The sequence below is a fragment of the Megachile rotundata genome, chromosome 1 (genome assembly GCF_050947335.1).
Source record: "Megachile rotundata isolate GNS110a chromosome 1, iyMegRotu1, whole genome shotgun sequence".
NCBI lineage: Eukaryota > Metazoa > Arthropoda > Insecta > Hymenoptera > Megachilidae > Megachile > Megachile rotundata.
In genome coordinates this window covers 3,524,335-3,547,106 of record NC_134983.1, presented here as the reverse complement: position 1 = coordinate 3,547,106, position 22,772 = coordinate 3,524,335, and the positions used below count along the sequence as shown (strand labels likewise).

At 30.4% G+C, this 22,772-nt stretch overlaps 1 protein-coding gene across 7 annotated transcripts in view; it reads right to left on the bottom strand.

The window, feature by feature from the left end:
* Positions 1-22,772, bottom strand: part of Lim3 (Lim3 homeobox protein) — a 146,736-nt gene continuing 123,964 nt past the window's right edge. For 5 of the 7 annotated variants that reach the window (XM_076530599.1, XM_076530608.1, XM_076530612.1 and 2 more), the window contains 5 exons: positions 16,381-16,592; positions 13,248-13,440; positions 9,689-9,855; positions 4,245-4,460; positions 1-2,874 (listed from right to left, as the gene is read on the bottom strand). In XM_076530599.1, the coding sequence (XP_076386714.1) occupies positions 2,693-2,874; positions 4,245-4,460; positions 9,689-9,855; positions 13,248-13,440; positions 16,381-16,592 (970 nt within the window). In that variant the 3' untranslated portion in view covers positions 1-2,692. The remainder of the gene's footprint in view (positions 2,875-4,244; positions 4,461-9,688; positions 9,856-13,247; positions 13,441-16,380; positions 16,593-22,772) is intronic. The other 2 variants (XM_012288384.2, XM_076530629.1) reach the window with 1 other exon arrangement.

Here is a 22,772-nt window from a genome sequence, read left to right as displayed (position 1 = left end):
TTTGGAGATTTGAACGTTTGGTAATTTATTGGTTTGAATATTTAGCAATTCGAGAGTATGAGAATTTGAGAATTTCAAAATTTCAAAATTTTTTAAATTTAGAGATCTTATAATTTTAAAATTTGCAAATTCTCTTGAGGAACAGGCTCTGCTCAAATCAAATTTGTTGACCAAACACCGTCAAATTGCAACTGTCAACATTTTCTACTTTCACGTAACGATTGACTTGCTTAAAATTAATTGCACAAATCAGTTTGCGTAAATTGCGTGAGTATGTAAGCCATTAGTGTCAACCTGGATAATATGATCGTTTACATTGTGGCCAATCGATATCGATCTTTCTCAAATGAATTTTGACGTAGGACTACGTCTACGTTTTCTGGCACAGTATAACTTACGCCGTTAATGTGGTTAAAATAATTCACATACAAGCATAGGCGTAGTCAAGATCTCAGTTAAGGGGAGGCAAAATTATCTCAAGGTAAATTTCACCATATTACTTCAAATAGAATTCAAAATTTATTTTCACACATAAATATTACCTATGAATTATATAATGTTTCCTTGTTTGAAAGGAAGTGAAAATCAATTTCTTTTTCTTTTCATTTTTTTTTTAGGTGGAACGAAAGCAAATACCCTTTTGTGTCCTCTTCCTGGCTACGCCCATGCATACAAGAGGAACGATATACACGTACAAAGAGTTTTTGAAACAATCTACAATACAATACAATTCTTTTGTTTGCATCATTATTGTTATACCTGTACCATGAGTGTAAACCTATAGTTACATTTTACCATTTTTAGACGATCACATTTTTTCGGCCCTACCATAAAACATATAGACCTGTTAAAAATTCTATTTTTTAATCCCTAAAACATTCTAAATACCTGAGGAAGAAATATTTCAAATAATACATCATACGTATAAAAATTCAGGTTCACAAAGAAATGTTTCATACTTTCTTTAAAATACCAAAACTAACGCAGAACATTGGAAACGTTATTGAAACCTGAATCAATAAGTTACAGGTTCATTTTAACATAATAAGTGGCTGTCACCGTTAACATCAAAATACAAACACGTAGTCCTACGTTAAAAAATTAGTCACGTTAGTGACATAATTTTGACTCAATTTTTATGGTTCGTTGATATCTTTCCAAACGAACTTTTACTATTTAATGTACTTCCATAAATGTACTAATAAAAGGTATCGAAAAACATCACGCAATGTTTTTTCTTACACGGGTGATATCGAATTAACGAGCGTCTGTTTGGAAAATTCATTATTACTTCAGAGTTAATTTTTCATTTCGAATTTTGCTCGCGGACGGCGTCGCCCCTTAAAGATCGCTGTACGCCAATCCTCTTTAATTCTCTTCATCTTTTCCTACTTTTCATTTTTTGTCTTCTCTTACTGTAGTATGATAGAATCTAATCTGAAAACTATTTACAATAAATGACACCTGAAACTATCGTCACGTAAGCGCTGTTACCACAGAAACGTGTTCTATGACGTACACTACAGTGAGAATGATAGATTTCCCTACGGAAAATGGCGACGTAGGAGAAACAGGTGACATCACTTGATCTTTGGATAAATCAACATTGAAAATTAGTAAATTTTCATATTCAGAAATTTTCAAATTTTCCAGGTTAGGATTTTGAAATTTGGGAATTCGAAGACTTGGAAATTTTGAGATATGGAAATTTGGCAATTTGGGAACTTGAAAATTATGGAATTAAGAAATTTTAGGATTTGGAGATTCAGGGATACGGTGATTTGTAAATTTATGGAATTCAAGATTTGCATAAACTGTGAATTGAGAAATTTAAAAATTTGAAAGTTTACAGATTCGAAAAATTGGTAATTTGAGAATTTAGAAATTTTCAAATTTACATATTAGTTTTTCCAAAATTGAAGTCACGTGATGCTCCTTTTCTTGCGCTCATCCTTACCAAAGGGAAACCTACATCGTAATCGAGTGTACATGAACGAAATGATGTGGTTTGCGAATTAGAATTGCGATTTTTCGATCGATTCAATGGAGTCGTTCGTTAGAATAAGGGAATGATGTTCTTCGAAATATTTCCCAATGATTTCGTTGAATATCAAGATAAATATGTTCGAAGAGCAGCCGACTACGAACGATCGTTTCTTCGAGTCGTATCGATTCGAACGAACGTCCTTGTTCTTGCGACACGTCTAAACTACCCTCTAGATTTCTTTAATCGACGATTAAACTCCATAGTACCGGGAAACGAGGAACTTGTACATAAATATATTTAGATTAATCGTACCTATCGAATGCGTATCGTACGTGCGCTATAAATGTAACGTTATACGACAGCTCAGACAATATGGCATCATTTCGATGACGGGAAACCGGCCGGGACGGTGCAGAGTACGGTGTAGAATGATTCCCTGGCTCGAGTCGGTGCTCGATTGTCAGCTTTGTATTGAGTTCCGCTCGTGGTTAAATCTTTTCTTTACGACGGGACATCGAGAACACCGAGATCCTTCCGAATGCTCGAGGATCGTAAGATCGATGATCGACGAAGAAGGACAGGTTGATCGAATGGAGGGCTTTAGTCTTTCGATCGAGGTGCGCTTCGTCGAAGGGCTCGTCAGGTGAACGCTTTGCGCCGATCCGCTCTTCCGAACGGTGCTTGGCAACGCGTAATTTTGCCGGGTTATGTGGCGTAGTGTGAATGGTGGTGAGCGTGTGGAGGTGGTGGTTCGCCGAGCCATGAATCGGGCGAGGGTGGAAAGTCTGGGTAACCGCCTCCGCCGCCACCTCCACCACCTCCACCGCCTCCGCTCGATTCGTTGCTCAAATCCGACGCTGGTCCTGGTACCATGCCACCTGCGCCTCCTGGAAGATTCGTCGTCCAGTTGGGAATTATCGATAGGATTAAATACGCGGAGCATAAAGTTTCATCATTATTAACGCTAGATTTACGGAACCCGTCAAAATGACGGATCTTAGATTTCTTCTTTTAAATTGCAAAAATTATTAAGAAGCTTTTGTCTGAATGTACAGTCGGGACAAATTATTATATTCAAACTAAAATTTCCATATTACTCTCTGCAATAAAATAGATGTTTTTACTGCAGTGACTCTATATATTTCTTTCACAATAAATATATCGTATATTTTGTTGCAACGAACTACTTTTTTTAACAATAATACATTTAATTGAATGTAAATATTTAGAACTGGAATATTTGTACACTTTAATTCTTTATCTCTACAAAAATCAACACAGATTTGAACAAAAGCGTCCTAGTAAATTTTGTAATTTAGGAAAGAAAATAAGTGGAAGGGTCAAATTATCAGTTTGGTAATGTTAGCGTTAATATGTTACGCACTATATGAGTTCACGTTATAGGCAATTTAAAGTAATATATTCGAATACTACGAATATTCGAATAGTAATAGTATTTTATTTTCTCTAGCCTGGGATAACAGGCTAGTTTTTCAAAGATGGCGTTTGAGGTACTACGATATTCCTCCCTCTTGCCCAACAGAAGTCGTTTGTCTCCTGGGTATTCGAGTATTCGGACATGCGAATTTTGTATACGGCTCACCCTTTCGAATGTTGTCATTTATGGTTCCTCGACGTTCGACTTTGTTTCTGTTATTCGGTAGTGAAAAAGAAAGATAATAGTTGGATACTCGAAGATTTAAGGTACTCGAATATTTCAAAGTATTCAAATTTCAAAACTGTATACGAAATTTTCGAATTTGCGTAGCTCTAGCAATATTACTTTGCTTATTGCATTGTACTTTCGGGACATTAATTACTAGGATCTGTAAAAACTTTAAAGACGGTGCACAGAAAATTTGTAATAGTTAATAATCAATGTAATTGGAAAGATATTCCAATTATTGAATATTACAAATGAACTTATATTATTTAAAAAACTGACATAGAATGCTTAGAAGAATAATAATAACAAGTTGACCACCACAGTGAAAACTGACGTTCGGTGTTAGACAACACTATGATATAGAGTATTATAAGGATATTCAATTTTTCAATTTCATTTCTTAATCTGCTAATATATATCATTGTTTCAATATTAAGACCATTTAAACGTTTTTTTCGTTTACTATTTCGATAAATAATTAATTTGACTGAATTTGTAGTATCAGTAACAACAAGACCACCGTGACGATCAACGTGTTAAATGCAATAGGAATAGACACGATTTAAGAGAAGAAATTAATCTGATACTTACCAAGTGTGGTATAGACGGAAAGACCAGCATCCGGTGGATATGGAAATTGAGGTGGTAAGGACGGTGATCTGGACGTTGAAAGATAAGGGGGAGTCGTTGCACCCAAATAACCACGTGGAGGGCCCCCGCCTGCCCCATTTCCACCTCCACCTGGACTCGCACCTTCACCATCTAATCCCATGTTCACCACTGTGCCGTAACTGTCGTTACTCAAATCTAAATGCAAATACTCATTTATTATATGAACATTTTCTTTAATTTTTGAAAAAGAATATTTATTTTTTTTCAATATTACAACAACCAAACTAGATAAAATATGAAATTTTAGGCTTCCTTTTACTTCATACAATCTAATTAACACGTTTACTACTAGGATCATATTCAGTTGCGTCCAATTATTACATAAGACAGTTCCATAATTTAGACGAAGTTAAATTCTGTTATAAAATAGAGGGTGTTTCCCGAAATCTGAGTATTCGAGTGCTTAACACTTATTACATACTTAATCAAACTCCAACTCAAAACATAGCCAAAGTTATTTCAAAATCTAATCATTGATTGTAAATCATATTTTGCTCATAAACGATTTTATGAATTTTAGACGAATTCGATGAATTTTCAAACAAGTGCCGACAGCAGAAGTATTAGTGCTTTCATCAAAATGTAAATTAATTTTTGCTGAGAAAAAAGGCTACTATATATAAATTTGTTATTTATTTTCTATATTGATTTATTTGTTTTTCAACTTCATTTTCAATGCAAATATGTATGGATTTAGCGCTGGTTGTTTTAGAATTGAATAAGAATTTTTATTATGCATTTACGGGGACATTACATGTTCGGTTTTTGTTGTATAGTTTAATATAGTAATTAGAATAATACATTATTTAATTTAAACTATTTTATGTATTCAATTTTTCACGACGAAATGAAGTAACAAATAATTATTCTCACACGTTTCAAATATGGGAACAGTAGCAATAAAATCTAAAGATCTAAACAGTTATTTTAAAAATTTGTATGGAAAAAAATATTGAACAAAATCTGATTCTTATTTGAGTCAAAGTCAGTTGTCCTTAAATATGAAAAGAAAAGAAAGTGATATGATTATAAAGTATTAAATTACTAATTTTTCCAGTTATTAATTACTATTACTAATAATCGAAATAAAATTCTGCTCATCGGTAATGGTAATTAAATCATAATTTAAAACATTTATATTGCTAATGATAACCAAAATTAAGAATACATCTTCGAAGACGATTACACGTAACGAAAATAAATTTCTGTTATTGGTAATTACTCTTATTGCTCAAAGATAAACTCAATCGTTCCTAGTAGTTATTCAAATCAGAATTACCTTAAAGATGTTAACTATTACTTTTCAAATTTTTCATATAATAGTTATGATATCCATTAATAAAATCCGATTATCTAATGACAATATTATATGCTAAATATTGATTTCTGTTCTCAAGAATAAAATTCCACGTTAATAATAAATGTACCTGAATAAATATACCCAATTTACTTTTTGATTAGAAGCATGATTCAAGTAGACCTGAACGAAATGATTCAATAATATATTTCCGCCAAGAGAACGGACATTCAGTAATGATGTTTAAAATTTACACAATAGCTGAAGTTTACTTGGCTTTACGGCGAGCATAGTTAACGATAGGCATAAATTCAAGGATAGTCCGCAATCTTCCTGAAATCTCGGACACGGTGAACTGGCAGTTAGCCACCACGAACACCTGAATAATTGACGAGATCGTCTTCCCCTCTGCTAAACGAGCCGGTACACGAAAGCTTAGATGTAACCAATGTTAAAGCGAAAGCAACACAAAAAGAAAATGGTGCGTTTTAAGACACCATGCTTTCTCTTGTTTTCAAGACTCGTTTCTTGTAGTTAATATAACAAGGAGTAAATAAAAGTTAATAGATTCATCTTATTTGTAATAAATGTAAATATAAATTATACAAATTATTCGTAACAAAGACAGGATTGGAGGAATAAATTTTTCACGAATGTTGAATTTAGGAATTGAGAGTTTTACGAATTTAGGGGTTCATGAGTGTGGGAATTTGAGAATTAGGGCTTTTGGGAATTGAGGGATTTGGGAATTTAGGGATCTGAGAATTTAAGGATTTGGGAATTTAGGGAATTAGGAAATTAGGAAATTAGGGAATTAGGGAATTAGGGAATTAGGGATTTAGGAAATTAGGGAATTTAGGAATATGGGAATTTAGGGATTTGGGAATTTGGGAATTTGAGGATTTGAAAATTTAAAAATTTAGGAATTTAGGAATTTGGGAAATCTGGGGAATTGAAAATTTAGAAATTTGGGAATTTAGGAATTTGAGGAATTTGGGGATTTGAACATTTAGAAATTTGGGGAATTTAGGGATTCGGGAATTTCAATATTTGGGAATTTGGGGATTTGGAAATTTAAAAATTCCAGAATTCGGTTATTTAAAAATTTGGGGATTTAAGAATTTAGGTATTAAAGAACTGGGGAATTAGGGAATTGGGGAATTAAGGAATTAGAGAATTAGGGAACTAGAGTATTAGGGAATTAGGGAATTAGGGAATTAGGGAATTAGGGAATTAGGGAATTTGGGGATTTTGGAATTAGAGAAATTAGGAATTTAGGAACGTAGAAATTTGGAAAATGAGAATTTGTGGAATTGTGGAATTCAAACATATAGAAATGTGAGTCTTTGAGAACTTGGACATATCGCGACTTTGACTTTGAGAATTCAAGAATTTAGAAACTTGGGAACTCAGGAATTTATGAATTTGTAGATTTATAAATTGGTGAATATTGGAATTGGTACATTTGGGAATTTGTGAATTTGACAATTTACTAATTTGACATTTTGATAATTTGATAATTTGATAATTGGATAATTGGATAATTTAATGATTTGATAAGGTGAATATTTGAAATTTTGAAATTTGGATTTTAAGAAATATATTAGACCTATATTTGTAAATTTATAATTGTTGTTTAAATTTGGGAATTTTTAAATTAAAATAGTTCTCCAATTTCCACATGCGAAATTATTCACTTAATCGGGTCTCATATGTGGAATATTCTATACACTCCTGCAGAAATATGCTAGCCCGTTTAAAATCTAATTTTTTTAATAAATATAATATTTACTGAACGTTGCCCAATCAATAGGTTTATGACTCATTGTCAGGCCAGTATGAATTTAATGGAGTAAATTCTTGGTATACGTGTTTCTATTAACAGAAGTTTCCATAAACAGTTTTTATTTTATCCATAAAAACCATGCCAAAATTTAAATTTTATTGCAATCTTTAAACTAATAGGCATATGTTTTGTATTACAAAAAGTTTTTAAGATATTGAGAAAAATAAGTTTTCTTCCTCTAATTTCAATGGCCATTTTTATCCCCTAAATATGGATGATAAATAATAAAAAAAATATGAGTTGAACATTTTTTCGAAAACTACATAGTACGTAAGTTTCATTAAAATCGGTTATTAACATTTGGAAAACCTCTTTCGTAAGATAAATTACTTTTCAGAATTACTGACTAAAATCACAATTAATTTTACACCAATTAATTGTCTCGAAAGCTACAATATCAGTGATTAACTACGTGTTTAAAATTCATGCTTTCTTTTTTTCAAATTTATTTGTTAAACTAAGGATTGAAAATATATAGTTGCAATGAATAATATTTTCGAAGGTTAATAACTTTATTTTTTTTATGCACTTATTTTGTATTCCTGTAGGAACTTTCTGTTTTCCAATAAAATATCCTATTCTGTTGCAATAAAATCTTTTGCAACACGAATGTATTCATCGATTTCAGGCACTGATTTCAACATTTTTTCGTTTCATGAAACGGAAGGGATGCTTGTGCATACAAAGGGGAACCTGCGTACATTTCGCGATATTGGAAACACAAATAACGCGTTATCGGTCGCCTTTCAATGCCCATTTTTAATAACGCGGCACAATTTTTTGACTGCAGAATGATTAAGAACATTGTTTGGCACAGACGATACAAATACTGGTTTTGAAAATTGGAATTTTAAATAAAACAATAAATAAATTGAATTAATCAAGATGGAATCACTCGAATTATAAAATACGTAGAGTTATAATTTTGTTATAACGCAAACTAAAAGAGAATCACGATAGCAGATATTAATGACAATATTCTTCTTAACATATTTAACTTCTGAGGACAATTAACTCTTGTGTGGATAACCAGGTATAAGAAAATCATTTAAAACTTTGTCTCATGTATTTTGCTTAGATTTGTATTTTGAAATAAGGATGCAAAAATCGCCAAATAATGGAATTTAGCTTTATGATAAGATTAATATAGCACGATAAGATTAATATATAATAGTAATATAAGATTAATATATTACGATAAGATTAATATAATATAATACGATAATATTTTGATAAGAACGTAAAAAATTATTAAAGAAAATACAGGGTTTCCTAGTTTTTCCAGCCAAACTTTGCCTGTGTGTTCTACACGCAAAAGGAAGAAAAAATGTTATATGAACATATACTCTGCAATGTTTTATTAAGGAGTTATAATTAATAATACAAAATTATAATGAACTAGCATTTCATCGACACAGCGTACGTATTCGTAATAACGAACGTCATTTTGAAATGTTAACTCGTTAATAAAACGTTAATAAAAAATGTGGATACCAACTACTAGAGCAAATAGACATAAGAGTTTATATAAACACAAATAGAGATATTCATAATATGTTCGCTGTGTCGACGAAATGCCGATTTTGTATTATTAGGTATAACTCCTTAATAAAACATTTAAGAATATATGTCCATACAAAATTTTTTTTTACTTTTGCGTGTAGCTGGCAAAGTTTGGCCAGAAAAAATTGGGGTACCCTGTATAAAGAGTTTTTCGATCTTTTACCCCTACTGTCTTTCTTCCCGTAGAAAACATCCAACTAATTATACAATAGTTATTTCTTCTTGTATTATTCTAATTACTATATCTTTGAATGTATCTACGCGATCACTGTACTTTAATCCTCATGATTTAGTTTTTTTCATTGTATGTATAAATTTATATTATTCATAACAATACTTTATTGAGGTATGACATTTTTAACCCTTATCCGGATGGGCTATTTACGCAACATACACAGATTAGAATCTATTGCAATACATGAGCATTAACACGTGATTTTGATAGGGGGTACGTATAATTTAATTTTAGGATAAATTTCCAAAAATATTCGGTAGTTTTTGGAAAATTATCTTTTCGGTTATATTCATAATTAAATGATGGAGGACTTACCTTGACCGGATAAGGGTTAATTTTGATAATATTAACATTTTTAATGAGACAAATTAATTGATTTGTAATTAGAATATAATAAAGGAGTACGTGTAAATGGTACATACCATGATGACCAAAGGTGGAGTCTAAGTCGACCTTGAGTTCATCCTTATCAAGGAGTTTATCATGCCTTGGTGAATGTCCACCAGCTCCCGTTCCTTTCATACTTCGGAAATACTGTGACCATCTCGTTCTACCGGCATCTTTTTTCAGTCTCTTTTCCTTTGCTCTCCTAAAAACAACACGGCACATAATAATCTATTAAATTTTAAAATATACATGTATCGAAGAAGTGAAAACAGTTATAATAGAGCTTTGTTGCACTGCCACGCTTTGTATTGCCGGCTGAGTACTTCTTCACACTAAAATCAAAGCTCGATATGTTCTCTTCTGATTCATGAATCAGATCGTAAATCTTCGGGTGAAAACAAATTTTTAAATTTACAAATTTCGTGATTTCCAAACTTCGAAATTAAAAAATTATAGAAATTTCCATATTCTTAAATTTAGATATTTGGAAATTTAGGAACTTATAAATTATGAAATTTATGTGCATAAAGCTTTATAATAGCAGTATACAAATTTTTAAATTTCCGAACATCCTATATTTCTGATTTTCAAATTTTTTAATTGAATACTTAAGGATTATTCAAATTTTCAAATTTATAAACTTACAGGTTTCCAAACAGAGAAATTTAGTATTGTAGAATTTTACAATCTCTTATATTTAGAAATAAAGAAAACGGTAAAATTTAAAAATTGCAAAATATAGAAATGTAGGAATTTAAAAATAATGAAATTTGGATAGTTACAGAATCATAAACATTCTAGTTTTCAAATTTTCAAATTGGAAGATCCACCTTTTCATATAACAGGACTATATTTCACATTTTTAAATTTCTTAAAGAGTATCTAGAAATTTTTCAATACAAATTTCTTTTTGTACAATAAAAGGAATATCATCAGTGCAGTAATGATTCAACCTTCGTTTGACGTTGAAGAACATAGATTATCGTTGTTGAAAATTGTAACAAAGCATTAATTTTATCTACAATGGTACAATTTTTCCACAGTTGCAATAAGGACTGTAGGTTACTTTAACATCGTTGAAGAGTTTCAAGAAAACGGTTTTAAAGTAACTATCGCACGTGTGCGTTTTTATAACTTTTAGATTTTGCTTTATCTCTAGTCATTGAAACAAGTCATTGTGATAACTTTGCAGTGCATCGACATTCTCACGACATTTCATATAAAAAATTACTGGATTAACATTAAACATGTACTTGCAAGTACGTACGCGCACTTATAAAACTGATAAAATCATTTTTTCGATTTTATTTGCTACATTGTACGCAATGTCAGAAACCACGTTGTCGAAGTAGATAACGGGAACATGAGTTATAAAAAATTGAATTTATAGATAAATAATATATAGCGTGTGTCACGTATAAGTTGCTACATGTACTTGAAAAAATGAATGATTCAATTGCACCTTTCATTGAATAATGTTATAAATATACTATATTCATAATTATCCAGTTAACTGTGGCGATCTTTTTGCAAAGCGCGCACTAGTGTATGTCACGATAATGAAGCGATGACGAGTTAGCTCTCCAGAATTTATGAATCCATTTCAAATCATTTACACTTTTCCTTTGTTTATTTCGTTTCGTATTGACCTCTAAACATTTTAAACATATTACAATTTATGAATATAATTTAGTTTTCGCCAAAATTACAATTTAAATATCATATTGTAACAAAATTTTTTCGCATGGCGGATATAGTCGTCATGACACAAAATTCTGCCACATCTCCATGGCGAATATATGTAGTCGTCAAACACACTGAACTGGTTAAACATATGCGCGTACGAAACAAACGGATACTGGAATATAGTTGAGTAAGATGGTAAAATATAATCTTGAGACATGGGCTGTTAAAACTTGCAATAAATTTGATAACATTCTATAATTAATGAAATTACCGAAAATATTTCTTGGTTTTTATATTCACAATTTCTTATTTACAATATTATGTATTTCTCTAAATATAAACATTTCAAATAGAAAATATTTATTTATTATCATATTTTTATTATTATTACTTGGTAGAACCTATAAGTGAACGTACTCGAGAAACTTAAGAAAATTAAGAAAGTCAAGTAATAAAAGATTACAAAATATTGTATTTTCGAGGATATAGAAACTCATTCAAATGAGGTTTGAGCTTTTCATTTAAAAGAATAGAGAAATTCATGGTATCGAATTATAAACGGCTTCCGAAACCATGATAGAACTGTTTTTCTATGGTATCCCACGTGGCAACGAAAGCATTCGGCCAATAAGAATAGAGACTCGTATAATCATATTTGGTATTAAAGTTGAAGTGTCAAGTGATAATTCATGGCAGTTTAGTAAGTTTCAAAAGCTTTCATATGTGTACCATATTGTATGTAAACAACGATTGAAATTACTTTCTGACTCTAAATACACTAAACGATTTTACACAATATTTTGGTATTCAACTGGAGTTTTAGTAAGTGAGTTATCTGTATCAAGTAAAGGATCAATGTGAAATTTTCAAACTAAATTTATTATTGTGTAATGCACACGTAATTTGAAATTAAAAATAAAATGAAATAGAAAAATAAAGAATATTAATATTACTTCTTTATTAATTATATTTATGTAATATAAAAAAGAAAACTTGCGAATGGATCAAATGACTAATTTAGTAGTTTTAGTGATAATAAATTACTATGATCATTCTTGCGATATCAGAAGTTTTTTGTAGTATGTTGCTATTATCACCCACAGTATGCAATTAGATTTTGATATTGGGTAACTATAGAATATAGAAATCTTTATAATAACACAAAGTTGTATAATATAAAAGTTTCTCTTGACGTAAAATTGCTTATCGCCATTATAGAATTTTTAAAAGTTGCGAAGGTATTATTATATTTTGAAACTAACCGTATGTTTTAACTAATGTCATTCTCAACCATACAAATTTCAAATAACCCGAATTTCTTGATTTCCATATTATTTAATTTTCACATTTCTATCTTCATATTTTCACAAAATCCGTAATTTCTTCAATTTTTAAAATTTCGAATTTCCAGATAATCCAATAATTTTTTATCTCATGAATTATCTAAAATCAGTCGTACTGAAGGGAAATATATCCTTATGACATTTCGACCACATTATCGACACTGGTTGATAACAACACCGATAGTCACTCTCTTAATCAAAAGTCCACTTTAGTCAAAAGAGATCTACTTTCCACCCGAGTGTATATGTACACACACGGACTTTGTTATAAGTTAAACAATAGAATATTTGTCTTAAATTTTGAAACTACTGAAAATCTACAAATTTAAAACTTAAAATATTTCTAAATCTGAATATCTGAAAATTTGGAAGTTTGTAAAATTAAGTTTAACGATTTGAAAATAAAAATTTGAGTCTCGAAATTGTAATATTAAAAAATTTGAGTATTTAAAAGTTCGCAAGTTTATGCACCTGCTCTCATCGAAAGGAGGTCTATACTTCACTGAAGCATACACATGAATGATAAATAGTGGCAGCCCACATTTTTCTTAGAAATCAAACATACCTGTTTTGGAACCAGACTTGAACAACGCGCATGTCGAGTCCTGTATCTTGAGAGAGTTGCTCTCGCACGTGCCTCGCTGGTTTAGGACTGGTATTATAAGCTAATTTCAAAGTTTCCAGCTGTTTTGCCGTGATCGTTGTTCTCGGCCTTTTGTTTGGCTGGTCACCGTCTATACTTCCTCCATCTGCCAATTCTGTAATTTGAAAGAGTCGAAACGTTTAATTAAATGACGTACAGTTTAAAATACTGAGGTTTGATGTAGAAAATCTTTTGTAATTTTATTATTGCAATTTTTTGGATAGTATTATATATTATTTATTAGACTGTATTTGGGACATATGTATATCTACAGAAATTACTTTATGAACTATTTAATACTAAAATTGGATTATAATGCACATTTATTTTGAAATTAAAAATGAAGTTAAAATATGAGTAAACGATAGAACTAAATACATGATATTTTACAAATAATATGAAGAATTAATATACAGGGTGTCCCGCAATTAGTGTAGGACCCGAAAAGGGGTGGTAAGTGGGGCGATTCTGAACAACTTTTTCCTTTGCCAAAATATTGGTTGAGGCTCCATTTTCGAGTTATTAGCAAAAAACACTGACCAATGAGAGCGCGCATAGACCGGGTGCGCGAAAGCGTGAGCAAAAGCTTCGAATATGACGGCCGTTCGTCGTCGTGAACAAATGTATCGATACTGTCGGTATAACGTCGGTATAACGTCGGAATAACGTCGGTATAATAGAAAGCTGTTAGATGAAAGTTACGTTGAATAATGAATAAAAAAATCTGGATTATTGCTGAATTATCATTCATTCATGAATAAGAAATAACAAAATTAGTCTCTACTCACGTAATCAAAGTAAATCGAATTTATTCGATACGTTTATTCGTTATGGCAAAGAAATAACGGATAAAATATGGAAAATTATTTTCGTTCGATATTGTGATGATGAAAAAGAACAAATTCTCATTTTTAAAAAATTAAATAACTTTTCTATTCAACAAATAAAAATTTGAATTGAATAATTAATAAATTTAAATGTAACTCACCCATTGAACTGCAAATAATCACGATGAAAATGCATCTCTGTCACTGGGTCGATCCACCGATCCTTACTGTTCTCATAAATAATAGAAACTCTGAAAAAACTCTCAAGAAACTTCACTGTCACCTATCACTGTCATCTCTCATTATTAGTTTTCATTATCACTTTTTTCTGTCATTTTTCACTAATTTTCACTAATTTTCACTGTGAGTTTAACACATAAATACGACGAATGAAAACACATAAACGAATATTCAGAAATAATTTAAACTATATTATCTTGAAAGCAAGAAAACAGAATTTTTTATTAAAAAACAACGATACATTTTATTTCAACACGTATATTTCGACAATAAACGATGACTGTCGATCGACGCCGCAGTCGTTCAACAGATCATCGTTGCATAGCAACCGTTCGCGACGTATGCCTCGCGATCGAGAACGAAACCGCGATCCGTGGCCATTCTAACAATGTCTTCTAATAAAATACAATATAATATCGATTCCTCAATTCGGATACCTTATAATGAGAATATAGCGTATCGTTAAACATACATATCTATGAATAATCGTTCACGCGTTTTTATTCGGTCCGTTTATCGGTTGTGCTTATGTTGTACAATTATTAGAAAGAGACAGTGAAATAAATTGAGAGTTCATTGACCCTGCCAGGATATCAGCTGTTGATGCTCTGATCGGTGGATCTACCCGGTGACACAAATATTTTTTATCGAAGCTAGTTTTTTCATGAATCAATGGGTAAGTTTTATTTAAGTTGTTTCCATATTTTTAAAATTATACGTACGCAGCAATTGATTTATTTCACTTCAATGAGGTACTGCATTAGATATTTTATTCCAATTTTATCCCATTTCGTAGGGAAGGTACTCATTCGTTTTGAAACGTGAATTTATTCATTTGCTTCATTAGAATAATCGACAGAATGAATTTTCGTAAATTTATTCTTTTTCCTTTTTGAAGTCTTAAAATAAATACAAGATACTTGGTCTGGGTAAATAACAATTAATTGGTTTATCTCCTATTCACGAATTACGAAGAACTTAATATTATTCTTAACTTCTTAATTCATTATTCAATTTAACTTTCACCTAATAGCTTCCTGTTATACCGACGATATACTGACGTTATACCGACGTTATACCGACGTTATACCGACGGTATCGATACGTTTGTTCACGACGACGATCGGCCGTCATATTCGAAGCTGTCGCTTACGCTTTCGCGCGCCCGGTCTATGCACGCTCTTATTGGTCAGTGTTTTTTGCTAATAACTCGAAAATGGAGCCTCAACCAATATTTTGGCAAAGGAAAAAGTTGTTCAGAATCGCCCCACCTACCACCCCTTTTCGGGTCCTACACTAATTGCGGGACACCCTGTATACACTAATTAATTAATAATATTAATGATCGTTAATTACTAATACATACATTAATTCTTGATAAAATTCAACACAGATTTCAAGAAAATCGCCTTAACAAATTTTATAACTTAAAATAGGGAACTTGTGAAATGGTTATATGATCGTATTGGTAATTCTGATGTTAATATCAGTTTTAATATTGTCAAAGCTTTTATTAGTCATCTGGAAATTCTATAAATATGTTCTCAATAGAATAGATTAATGTTTCGAAAATGTTCATATAATGTACCATATGTAAAATTTAAAAAAATGGAAAAACTTGAAATTTCATTCCATCCTTGAATTCTAAAAAATATTGAATTAAAATTTATTTATTTTTTAAGGATTACTTTATTTCTTTCAGTACTATTAATACTTAGAAAGTGCAAGTAAATTATGGCTTTATTGCTACTAGATCTTGTTTTAATTTTGCACATCTACAAAGTTATTTTAATGTTTCCTAAACTTATGATATAATCGATCCTCAATTGTACTATAATTAATATTGAACTTCAAACCGAATTGTGATGAAAACATGAGTCTGAGTTTGTTAGATTTGGACTGCAACGTGCGTCAGGAGTACATCAAGACATAGGGCAAGGGGTTAACTAATTAATCAGATATATAGGAATTGAATGTAATCTATTTACCTTTCGCTTTCGCTTGTTCGTAATCAGGCTTGCAAACAAGCTTCCTGTCCTCCATGAGGTAGAATTCGTCGCCAGTGTCCAACTGTCGAGAGCAAAGGGCGCACGAGAAACAAGTTAGATGGTAGACCAATTCTTGGGCCCTACGCACAACTTGCGACGGTGCCAACCCTTGGCCGCAGCCCGCGCATTTCGTCCCGAAACGCCTGCCACACCAACAACACACAACATTTTCACATTACGTTCGTGCATTAGTGACAGCAACGTGTCGCCGTATCACGGTGATACTGCCTTAAAAATAGAAATTTTTTCTTATTAAAAACTATTAGGTAGATTATTAACTCTAGGGCTTGTATAATGAACTCGGCGATATTGTTAGAGATGAATATGTTGAAGTGGAAAATTCTGGGGAATTAAATTGTTATACTTTCCATTGAAATTCTAATATTTTCGATTTTTCAAAATCATAATTTAAAATTTATTTACGTATTGAATATTTAAAAAAAAACTTGAACATTGAACATTTGAACAAAATTGGAATATTTTAAAATTTTTTAATTTCCAGGTATTTAAATTTGTAGATTTTAACATTCTTTAATTACTAAGTTATTGAACCACACATGCTTTGACATTTTAAAGTTTCAAATTTCTAAATTGCTAAATAATATGATATATTTGTAAATTCCTGTCTTTCGAAATTCCGAAATTCCAAATTTCAAAAGTTTAGAAATTCAAATGTTATTTTAAGAATTTGAGAAGTTAGGCTTTAAAAATATTTTAATTTCTAAATTTCTGAATTCATTATTAAAACCTTAAATTAATGAATTTCCAAACCTCAAGTCATTAATTCCTAAATTCTTAAATCACTGTATTCCGAAATTCCTAAATAATGTAAATTCTTAAATTCTTGAATTTCTAAACCCCAAATTCGTAAATTCCTAAACTTCTAAATTTCTATGTAAACTTGCAAAATCTAAATCTCGGATTCCTGTATTTCTTTCAAAATTTTCACCTTCTATCACTTTCAAATTCTTAAGTTTTTGAACTTTTAAACTTCTTAATTTTCAAATGCACATATGTTCAATTGCCAAAATTTTTAAATTTGGAAATTTGTATTTATATATTTAGAAAGAAGCTTGAATATTTGTAAGTTTCTACCAATAAGTATAATACTTCAATTTTGAAATAAAGTAATTTAAAAATTTGAGAATTTTAAAATATGGTAAATTGTACATTATTAAATCTGAGAACTTAAAATCTAGAAAATTTGAAATTGTTGAAACTCCAAAATTCAGAAAAGTTTAAATTACAATCCTAGTATTAAACGGAGGTTTTGTGCTTATATTTGTCTGACTGATAGTGGGGAATATAATAAATGTTCAGTATAATTTCTTTAAAGAAGAATCTACTGAACTGACAATACAAGATATGGTAATATAACCGAACTCTACGTAGAAAATGAATACAGCAGTATAAATTGACTATCAATGTGGTTTCTCTGTCTTCATGTTCAGTATCCAATTCTCTGTTGGGAATATCTTGCCATACATTGAAGCGGAAATTATGCTAACTTAGTTCTTCATAATATTAATACAGCGGGAATTTTTTATTTAATCTGTATAACTATTTTGATATAATTATTGCTCGAACAACTTTCATTCTTCATACTTTATCAAATAGAACAGTATACTAAAAATAAGTGGCAGATATTTTAATTCATGTATGTAAAGTACATTACAATATATAATAAAATACGACGCATGTAAAAAATTTTTTTTTATCGCAATTTGATAAAAATGTGTTAATACTCATTTTTATACAACAAATAAAGCAATGTAATGTGCAGGTTAAGCAGATTTAGTTGTTAAATATACGCAATTTCTGTTTTTTTTTATTATTTTGCGCGTTGCACGGAGAACGCGATATATCCGATTGGTCTGTGGTTTTGTTTAACCAGTTAAGTGTGTTTGACGACTATATCCATCATGCGTAAAATTTTGTTACAATTTGATATTTAAATTGTAACTTTGGCGAAAACTAAATTATATTTTTAAATTGTAATATGTTTAAAATGTTTAGAGGTCAACACGAAATGAAATAAACAAATAAAAAGTGTAAATGATTTGAGATGGATTCATAAATTCTTGAGAGCTAACTCGTCATCGTTTGATTATCGCGACACACACTGGTGTCCGCTTTGCAAAAAGATCGCCACAGTTAACTGGTTAAGAAGATCTTTGGTACCTCTGTTTCAGGGTTGGAATTTTGAGGATCATTCTCGTATATGATATGCCACATAAATTCAATATACAAATAAATGTGAAGTTCTAACGGAATTAGAAGTTACTGCGTTAACCATAGAAAGTACCAGATTATGTTTTATAAGAAGGTATTTATCACCAATGCAGTGACGCTATATGAAAGAACCTATGAGATTATAAACCTCTTATTGTTAGAGTATTTGTTAGCCGATAATGCCTCAATCAGCGTGCAAATAAATAAAAGTACTATTATACAATACGAGAAAGCAACAGATCTTGCTGTGACATATCTATGACATATCAGTAATTTTTCTGAAGTATGTTTAGTCATAAGAAAGTCTTCAAAGTCACAAATTTTCGTATTGCAAAATTTCAAATATTCAAATTTGCGAACTTCGAAATTCAGAAATTTTGTCACTGTCAAATTCAGTAATTTATACATTGTCAAAATGGTAAATTCTCAAATTTATAAGTTTTTAAAATAGTAAATTCCAGAATTTACAAGCTTTTAAAATCATAAAATTTCGAATTTATAAATTCTTAAAATCACAAATTTTTTAAATTAAAAATTCTTGAATTTACAAGTTTTTAATATCACAACTCCTCAAAGTGAAATTTTAAATTCGCAAATCCGAATTATGCTAAGGGATACACTTTATCCGCTTATACAAAAGATACTGATTTATAATATAATTTTTGAAATATTAATGAATACATTTATTGAGGTATAATATAAATCAATTGTTGAATTAATTAAGGGATTAAAGATGTCATCTGCATTATCACACACATTTGTGTACAATCTATTGTCAAAATGCCAAATTCTATTTCTTAAAAACGAAACCGAATATGAAAACATATTATATTTTCCTTTCGTCTTATTTTTGCATGTAGAATCCATATCCCATCCTTTGCACTGGATTTTTAGGACACTTTGTATATTGGAACATAATGTGATGGTTTTCCGAACAAAATTGCATCGACGATATAAATTTCGATCAATATGAACGATCATAGGAACATGTGGACGGCTATATGTATAGCTAAATTTTTATTTAAATGAAAATTCTCAAATTACACTGATGGATTTCACGAAACCTTTGACACCGTCAAAAATATAAAATCACAAAATATTTCTGAAAGAAACGTGAAGTAAATCTATTTTATTAAAAAGAGAGAAATGATTGATATTAATGGTGATAAATATTTAGGAAATACGTGAACAGAACTTCTTACTTTCCATATATTCAAAATTCAAACTCAAAGGCAATATTTACTAATATAATAAACAAATATTAAGTATGCTACTATTTATTTTGATGAAATACAAAAATGCTGCGTTTTTTTTTCAATTTGCAATTAGTTTCTTATTTTAACAGTAAAAAATAAGAAGTAGAATAGATTTAAAGACAAATCGTTTAATTGCAGTTTTATCATTTTTAAAATATTAGTAAACGATTTAACAATTCAGAATGGAGTAAATATGGTTAAAAATATGTACACTAATTCAATTTGTTGCTACAGTTTACATTCATATGGATGATACAAAACTTGGTTAACAATGACGTCAATAACGCGCAAAATATTGATCGTGTACATATACAATTTGAAAAATATGTCTTTTGAACATTTTAATATTTTCCGTGTATCACTTTGTTAATATTTTTAATAATAAAAATGCATACTATAACGATTTAATATTTAAGTGAATTAAAAGCTTCATTTAATACTCGCGCTTTATATTTTTTCAATTTGAGATTAGAATAAATTGGAGCTACTAAAATAAATTCATTTATTGTATTATAAAATGAGACAGTACACTGGTACTGTGGAACAAAATACAAATATAAAAATTATATTATATATATACGTATATAACATTTAATGCCTTCTATTATATGTTTAATCCCATTATACACGATTTAATAATTACTCATTGTTATTTAAAAAATCATACTGCTAATTATTATTTTACTTAGATGTTCCTAATCGTTTAATGTTTTACGTCGTTAAACAATCATTTCAACATTTCAAAGTTATAATTAATAAATTATTATTCAATAAAGAGTAACTGCATATCATAGGAAAAATCAAGTTTTCAGTTTATTACTATTTCTATGACGATTTTGTGTATATCTATTTCAACCAAAAGTGTCTTTTGACACCTTTTCGTTTGAATGCAGATAATTGCCAAAACTGGTCGGATTTCAAGTTATCAATTAAATGCAGATAATTTGAGGAATATATTTATTGATACATACATTTGTTTTTATTAAAGATTATTTAATAAGGGTGTACTAGCTTAATTCATTAATCTACAAAATATTATAATGGTGTAAAATGCAATATGGCGAGAAATAGGCAAATATCAAAGTTATGTCGCAACTTCTGTATTTTCCGTTGGAACTGAAATCGAGATTCTCTAATCTGATTATAATTGATATGATGCTGGTGTTGTGATATCAACACAAAATGATGTCAATATTTATATGTAAAATGATGTAAAATTAGGCACTGTCATCAAATCCTTAAGGTGTTAAAGGATACCTTATGAAATAAGTATCCCAAATGTACATTTTTAGATCTAGGATGAACTGGAAGGAAATGATATCGCTGAATTAATTTAACAACTATTGTATGAACAGTCAAAAAATTAATTGTGGTGTAATGATTCGATTTAGGGAATAATTTTAAGTTATAATTTGAAAGGTGCCTTTTGATACTTTTTGTTAAAAACAGTATAAAATAATAATCTACCAATTTAAGTACACGCTGAAGTTGTTATATAAATATACACAGAATCTTGCAATGAAAGTTTCAGGAATAATTCGCTAAGAAAATAACTTGAAATCCGAAATGTGTAGTCTTCTCCGTACTCTACGCCTTGTTTTCAGAAGTAATCAAAATCATCTTCGACTTCGAGACATCAAACGAAACAAATAATTCCTTCATCGAACTTGAATGTTCTTTTTATTGTTTCTGAACGCGTTGCGGACTCGGATCTTCCAATTCCCCTGAAAATTCTGCTTCCAAGAAAGGGCGAGTTCTATGAAGAAGGGTAAGACGAAGCGGAAAGAGAGCAAGTTCCTTCGACTCGGCTCTCAGAAGAAGAAAAATGGCGTCTCGTGCTTTGTCAAGGTATGGGTGGATGAGAAAAGGCGCGTTCTTCGGACACAATCGATACCGTTGCCAGATACAGATATCCGTGCGTGTGTGTATGTGTGTGAGCACGTTTGATCTAACTTTTTTTTGCTTTTTCTTTAATATCCGCTTTTCTATCATCCGTTACGAATAGTACGGAGTTTCGGTTTCCCAGCTGCAGTTTTTTGCGAGCGATAAGTAGCAGTTGATAAAAGTTTTATACCTTTCCGCTATCTCTCCAGATAATGTTTATAAAAAGAAAAAGTGTACGTGTTATTACGTAACGATTATCTCATGGTTCGCCTGTTTGAAATACGCAGTAGAAAAGTGTTTTAACACTTTGAGTATCATGTCAACCATATCTGGATGACGTGTGACTCCTCACATAAATCTACAGTTTACATCAATACACAAGCATTTTACATCAGAAATTAGAAGTAACTTTGTTAAATAAATGCTTGAGTTTATATAAAATTGAAGATTATGAACATTTGGAAATTTGGAAGTTTTAGTATTTAGGAATTTAAGAATTCGGAATCTTCTAAATTTAAGAGATCGGAACTTCGAAATTTGGACTACTAAATTTGGGAACCTGAGGTTCAAGAGTTTTTGAAGTTTGAGGACTTTACAAAATTGGAAATTATGAAATTTAAGGAACTCAGAATTGAGATCAGAGAAGTTAAAAAATTGGGAGTTAAGGAATTTAGAAATATAGAAACGTGGCCTTTGACATTTGGAAAATAGGAAATTTAGGGATTTGAGAATTTAGGGGTCTGAAAATTTGGAGCTTTGGACATTTGAAAATTAGAAAGTTTGGTTATCGATAATTTGGAAATTAGAGGATTTGGGAATTTAAATAACTTAAAGAATTTAGAGAGTTTAGAGAATTTAAAGAATTTAGAGAATTTAGAGAATTTAGAGAATTTAGAGAATTTAGAGAATTTAGAGAATTTAGAGAATTTGGAGAATTTGGAGAATTTAGAGAATTTAGAG